General features: G+C 35.7%; 1 protein-coding gene across 2 annotated transcripts in view; it reads right to left on the bottom strand.

Annotated features, from left to right (window-relative positions):
- Positions 1–332: 332 nt before the first annotated feature.
- UGCG (UDP-glucose ceramide glucosyltransferase) overlaps positions 333–7,439 on the bottom strand; it is a 13,262-nt gene continuing 6,155 nt past the window's right edge. The window contains exons 5-8 of one of the 2 annotated variants that reach the window (XM_025208991.1): positions 5,092–5,270; positions 4,162–4,248; positions 3,475–3,664; positions 333–2,831 (exon numbers count right to left, since the gene is read on the bottom strand). In XM_025208991.1, coding sequence (XP_025064776.1) covers positions 2,661–2,831; positions 3,475–3,664; positions 4,162–4,248; positions 5,092–5,270 — 627 coding nt within the window. In that variant the 3' untranslated portion in view covers positions 333–2,660. The remainder of the gene's footprint in view (positions 2,832–3,474; positions 3,665–4,161; positions 4,249–5,091; positions 5,271–7,439) is intronic. The other variant, XM_025208992.1, reaches the window with a different exon arrangement.

Genomic DNA, 7,439 nt, shown 5'->3' with positions numbered 1-7,439 from the left:
CAAACCATGCATAAGCCTATCCATAAGCTCAACTGGTAAAATGCAGTTTATTCATCAGAGATCAAAATAAATCTTTGGCAAGTTTTATTGTGAATTCAAAACCCAGATAAATAGAGTGGAGTTTAAGTTTCAAAGCTATAGAATGGAAAAAGCTCTAGCAACCATCTGCTGTACTTTTGCCAAACATGAACGGATCATCATATAGAAATAGTGCAACTTAAAATGAGAATATGATTTCATACCTGGATGAGTAGTAGTACAACACAAGAGGCCTGGGATATAAGAAAGTGTTAGTTCAGCAGAAGAGGGTAAAAAAAAAATTATTCCAAACATTTGATTGTATTCAAAAATTTATTTTTTAAACAAAAACAGGACAATGATTTTAAATAAACATGGTATATTCGACATCTGTTGATCAAACAACTTTAAATTAACTTTACTTGAATTTACGCAGTTCTGTTGCAGTGCCCTCTACAATATTCAAAAAGTATTGGTTTCCATTTCATAATCAACCCAACTTTTTAAACAATACAAGAAATCAAGCCGTTTGCTTAAGTGAAGCTTCCAATTTTCTTCAAGGAAAGACTGCACTAATACAAAAAACAACCATCAACAATTATCTTTTAGACCAACAAAACATTTTTAAAAATGAAGTCTGTTCAGCCTTTTTGGTTTTTCTATTACACTGCCCATATGGAAATCAGCATAAAGCTAGAGTAATAGCTAGGCTTCATTTTAGCAGCGCAATGAATGGCATCAACCAAACTTCGTGAAACAAATAAAACACACAAACATTTTTAATCAGCAAAATTCAGCTGTTTAGTAGTGTTGTTAAAAAACCTTTTAGTGGGTCACAACTAGACTGGTTTTCAGTATGCAACTTTCCTCAGGAAGACCTTCTTCCTGATTCACATGTAAAGAATGGAACATGCATAAAAAAGCCTTTGTTCAGGTAGAAAAATGCCCTTCAAAAACAAGTTTAGTGATGTCATAAGGCAAAAAGAATATGGAACCAAGTGATGCTTATGTTATATATCTCATATCGTGTACATATCCACACATTACATTTGTGTGCATGTCACATACAGTTAATGAATTGGCTCAGTAAGGTGAAAAATAATCCATTTTCTATAAATACATATTATTGCTAATATGCTACACATTACGTTTTCTAACATTAAAATGTTGTCAAACTTAGGCATTAAAAGCTGCCATACTGGCAAGGCCAGCCCTACAATTAGCAGCAGGCATTCATGGTGACAACATGCCAACTCATTCTCAGGAAAAAAGCAGCACAAATACAATTATGAAAACAAAAGGCTTATGCAATGTTCCCCTCCAAATTTGCTTTGTGTCCATTTTAACCTTTAAAAATTGTTTAGCTTAAACAAAAAGAAAAAAAACAAGTCCAGTTCACCACAAAGTTAAGAACAATCTCACAGTGGGGTTGGAAAGCAAGCTAACAGGAGCTGAAACAGAAGGAATACAGCATGCATTTACAACCTGGTTATAATCTAGTCCTTTTAGTCATATCACTGGAATACAAAAAACCAATTTAAAAGACTAGACTAACAGTAGAAGGCAAAAAGCCAGGAGTAGACTTAGTTTGATAGTTAAATTAAGATTACAATTTAAATCAGTAACAGCAAACTCACCCTGCCTTTTTATACACTCAATATCTACTGCAATTTAATATTTATTCATGACTAGTATAGGTATATATGCTCACTTAAAAAAAGATATTAAATACCTGCATCATGAAATTACATTCTGTTATTAACAATAAGACATTGTGTAAGAAAATAGCTCGTGTGAAATGTTTCTGAAATGCAATCCTCCCCCCACCCCCTACACCTATCAAAACACTCACAGAGAAACAAAAACACCCCTAAAAAGGATGGGAATGGTGAAGGGGTCTAGCTAGGCTAATTACAGCACAGTGATTAACAATGGTTCAAAACAGAACCAGTTAGAGTTGGCCAAAAGATGCCCTCACACATGGCTAACCAATAATTCCCTCCAACCCACCCAATCAAACTCAGTCCACTTTTGGTTCATTGCAGAGAGAGAAAAATAGTTTAAATATTTACATATAAATACAAGACTCCAGCTTTGTTTTTGCAAGGCCTAGTTACCTATTAGTTTATATTCACTCTGCAGCAACTATAAGAGGTAGGCAGAAAGCATCTAAGAGCTTCTTTCTTTGTGTCCCACTACTAGCTCAGTCTTTCAGACATTGGAGAAGTCAGTTGTACTTCTGCAGTGCTGTTACTGCCTTCTAGGCTGGTACAATCCAAGTGGACAGACTGTTTTATCCCTTCTACTAGGCTAGCATACCATACAGCAAGAAGCTTTTCCTATACATAAGGATACTGTCTTTAGAGTTTACTGCAGAGCATTCAGAAAGAAAATGGATCCTGAGACCAATTCTCTCAATCTCCTTTTGTACAAGGTACAAAAAACAAGGTACCATTTGGCCAAGACTACAGATGGATTTTTCACAGATGCAAGTGCCATGCAAAAATAAATTAAAGAACAGATACCAAAACATACAAGTAATAAAACTATTGAAGGTAAATTTTTTAAAAGCCTTTATATAAACATAATTTATAATACTTCTCCTTTTTTTCTGCCTTTTCAAAATACAGTCAAAACTGTGGCTATACATCAAGGATTTCCTCTGCAGTGCCTCCACAGCGTAATCTGTAGCGTCCTGTCCTCCAGCTAATAGTGGGGTCCCACAATGCAGATAGGAAAATGTATATAGTCATGGATTCTCTGATGAACCAAGCTACTGCATAATCAAGTTTCGAAAAACACAGAGCACCACCCTGGGAATTAGACAAACATACACTCATTTAATGATTATTCCAACTACTAGAGTAAATACATCACGTGTAAAACAGTGCACACTATCAAGGGTACCATCTCTTATGAATTAAGACAAACTCTTATGGTATTCCCCTCTAAATAAAATTCCCCATGTTGCCACATTCTGTATCTGGTCAAGTTTCACAACAACTAATTTAGTAAATGCTTTTATGCAGCATCATTTCAGTAGCACCAGAATGATTGTGCCCGACGCAAATAAACCAACAAAAAGTTAGCTTCTGTTATTTAACTTCCCTCTGAATTGGGCATTTAAAATACAAGTAGCATCCAGAAGTTACCACTGCTGCTTCTTTTAGATCAGAAAGAAACATATTTCTGTACAATGCCCACTCTTAAGAAGTGCAACAATTTGTAAAGTTAACTTGTCACCTCCTACTCTGGAGGCTGTCAGACAACAGGACCACAGAATGATGTCTAGCAAGGTACAAGATGTCACGTGTGACGGGTGGCAAACAGGTTTCTTTCATTTATTTAAAGATTCCCAGTCAATTAAGATCTCTTCAAAAGCATTGAGAAGCCAGTATAATTTCAGAAGCCAAGCAACTGGCAAGGTAACATGCTCCCCTGCCCAAAGCTACATACCTGGACACCTCTTAGTTGAATGTAGTCAAATATAAACCACGCCAAACAGTGACACATGAAAAATACCATTATATCCCATTTGAAGATGTGATGAGCTGCCCATCCAATAATTAAACTGGCAACAAAGCATTCAGAGATTGGCTCACAAATAATTGTAGCAGGCAGCATGTTAATTCGTAGCTTGGCCCATCTAAAGTTAACAGAAAGTTAATTTTTAAAGGGAGGCAAACTGTACATTCTTATGCAAATACCTACATGCCTTAAGCTTCCTCCCATCTATCCCAAGAAGCCTTACACTCTAACCTTCTTTGCAAAAGAACATTTGTCTAATTCTTTGCTTACTACGTACTTCAAAAGGAAATATTCACACATTTAATACGTATGTTGCAATTGAGCAGAAGATCTAAAACCTTTATTAAAAGCCATTATTATGTTGCCAAAACCAGGACTGTTTGCTTATCATTAGTATTTGCTCTGTTAAAAGCTCCTCAATCTTCAATTCTCCCTTGCTTTTACAAAGAACTCTAGCATGAAAACTGCATCCATTTACATTGTACTGGACCATTAGGACACATGATTAACTGACAAGTGCATGATACCTCATAACTGGGAGGCATCTAGACTGGAGTCATGCAATAGGACAGCACAGGGAGAGAAGAAAGTTATGATACAGTTAATAATCTTTACCTGATCATCCTGGACTGAAACTGAGAAATGGAATATGAACCGGAGTTTTGCATTGCAACTTGTGTGGCCATTGCAAATTTCCAACCTCTGAAAGTGAATTCACATTAGTTGGAGGTTACTTACAGATACAGGGAATAAATCCAGTGCAACTGTTTAAAAGCAATGTAAGCCTTGGGTATTATTATTATTATTATTATTAAGAGATGTGCTATTAGAATAAAATAGTTAAATTTCATGCTGCATAAAAGCAACTTTCCAAAAGCACATGAAATTGAATCATGGAACACACTCATATTATTACTTCAGAAAATGTGAAAAGTCAACAGCAGGATTTGTTGAGTGTTCTCAGAATACCTGGGTCTTTACATACTTGTCAAATTGATATACTGATGTAATTACTTCTCAAAGGACTGATTCATACAGGGTAGCAGATGGACATGCCCACTACTATTCTCTCTCAGTTATTGTGCCTACAGACTCCAGGCTCAGGATTTCATTGGTAGAGCGACTGTACAAAGAGAGACAGACACCTTGCCCCAAAGAGCTTGCAGTCTGGATTGAAAGAAGAACATGGCAAACCACAGGAGAAGGGATGAGGGGGACTGAGAAGATTACAAGGCTACCCGGATGCAAATTTCATGGTACCAAATAATCTGAAAGTTTAAACAGTCAGATATCCTCAACTGCTGTAGGAGGATAACCTTGCACATTAATTCAGAGGCCGTTTCACAAACAGGGCTGGAAGGCTTAGATCACATAGCACATGCTTCTACCACTTCTCATGCAGTGGATGGGAACACCTACCATTGCTTCAAAGATGCACAGCAAACATACTGCAAATCAAATGCTTAGGTCAGTAGACAAATAGATGTTTATAAACATCTAGAACATATTGCAAACTTAAAGGACTCCAGGAAAATTCCACCTTACCGGTCAGCTATTGCTTTGGCCATAAAATAATCTTCAGCAATGTACTGCGCAAAAGCTATAAGTCCTCCAGCTTGGTCTAAGACATCCTTTCTCATCAAACAAGACATTCCTGTTACACATTTGAAGCCAGTTACATTGGCAGAAATATATGACCTTGGATGTGAAGTTCCAAAATAAACCTACAGAAAAAGGTAGTAAAACTGGTATTTTAAATATTCTGTTATAATTTTAACCAAAGTCTGTTTCTAATTCACATGCGAATTACTCTCTTAGGATTTATTTCTAACAAGTTGAGGAAAAGGCCAGTTAGAAGTGATTAACTATCAGAAGATATCTGCAAAAGGTTTTTCAAGCAATAAAAGATGTTATACTATACTGTTACTCGTTTTGTAACAGGCAAGCAGAAGGGGTTCAAAACAGTGTTCCTTTGATAAAAAAAATCCTTATATCCACTTTCACTCTTAAAAAGGAACTGATACTTAAATATTCTAAAATAAATATTTTTTTTAACTACTTCCATTTGTTTCATGCCTTAGGAACATTGAGGTTTACTTTAAGACACAAAAAGTCTACATCTGTATTTTTACTACTTTACTTTCCTTTATTCCAACTTTATTCAGTTTTATTACTTATTTACAAGTACACAGTTAAAAAAACCAAAAAAAACCTCAGTGGACTTCAATTAAAAAAACAAGATGCAACACAACACATTAATCTTTCTGAAATTCTCCAATTTATTAGCCTTAGTGCAAAACTAGAAGTCATAAACAAGCCCAGTGAACTCTTTAAAAAAAGAAAGCAGAACCTCCCTGGAAGCTACAGATTTCCTTTATTTGTGTGTTGTAACCAAAATGTTAATACAGATTTCATGAAGAGTAGAAAAGGAAGGGAAGAGGGGGGAAATCTATTGGTGCTATCTGTTATAAGGTTACAGATGCAGGATCTTATTTAAAAAGTTTCTTTATCAGTATACTGGGACACAAAAGGAAGTGGGTAAAATCAAAACTTAACTGTCAAGAGCCCTATCACTTAACACTTCTGGTACATACCATCTTTGATGTGCAAAGATGCTGACAATACTGACTACAGAATTTAGAATGGCTTATAAACTGCTTACGCATCTGAAGTTCTACAGACCCATGTTTGTTGCGTCAACTCGGGGATCACACCAATTAGGATGTAAAAAATGGATCACGCTTTGACAGAAATATTTGATTTGTATCAAATCAACTGCATCAAAGCCAAAAATAAGTTAGGGAAATAAAAAAAAAGGTGCGTTATTAGTATTAAAGCTGAAATCTGCACTAAAAAAAGCCTAGTGATCAGAAATTCTTAAAAAGCTTGAAAGCCTGAGAAAAGACAATTAGCAGGATCACTTAAACATGAAACTTATGCACAGACTCCGAAGAGAGAAGTATAGGGTGCACAATTTTAAATTTATCTGGACCAACAACAGAGTATTAACCAGTCAAGTACAGTTAGGTATACCTGACGGTACATATTGTTGGAGATGGACCAAGTCATAGGAGTATCCATCTCAGAAAAAAAGGATTCAGGACAGTATGTGGACATTTTCCTTTAATCTATACACATATAGGTGAGTGTGAATGGAGAGAGTAAACAGCAAGTTTTGTTTTCATTTTTAATTAGAAACTTCACTTTAGATTTCTTAAGTTTTGTATATTCAAATTTCAGAGTTCAGTTTGGAAATAAGCTGTAAACAACAGGACTAAACTCATCTCAAAGAAAGTTCTGTATGCATTTCTGCATACACATGCTCTACTAAGTGCTCAAAAGGGTCATGAATATCACCAAAAACAGAGCCAGAGCAAGACACTAGATTAGTTCTCCTCTTCGGTGAAGTCATCATTTCCTTATTGTCAAAAAATATATTTGTATTTTTTTATTTTTTATTATTTTATCCCTATTGTAAAAATATATATTTAACCTAGGAACAGTTTTATAGAAGAGGTAAAGAATACATTTCTTTTTACAGTTTATGCAGAGTAAATATTCATCAATACAGTAAAATTAAAAATGGCTTACAAAACACTTGCCAAAAATCAAGCTAGTCTCCTCCCTGGCTTGCTGGAGTTCAACAGAAGGGTAGTAGGTCCCTGACACCATGTCTTTCACCCAGTACCCAGTGTCCTTCTGAGGGAAAAGCAAGGCCTAGAGATTTTCACAAGCCTATTGCAATTAAAAGCCCCTTCACAGTGGCTGTCAGAGACAGAGCCATCTAAAAGAAGGAGATTCTGCAATACATAGCTCAAATGTTTCATGAAAAGACTAGTGGTTATCACTGCAGTTAAACAGAAGAGTCGTCACAAAAGGTCTATGATACCAGG

The sequence above is a fragment of the Alligator sinensis genome, unplaced genomic scaffold, assembly GCF_000455745.1.
Source record: "Alligator sinensis unplaced genomic scaffold, ASM45574v1 scaffold371_1, whole genome shotgun sequence".
NCBI lineage: Eukaryota > Metazoa > Chordata > Crocodylia > Alligatoridae > Alligator > Alligator sinensis.
Note: the sequence above shows the minus strand (reverse complement) of the source record. Positions and strands in the feature narration are given on the sequence as shown.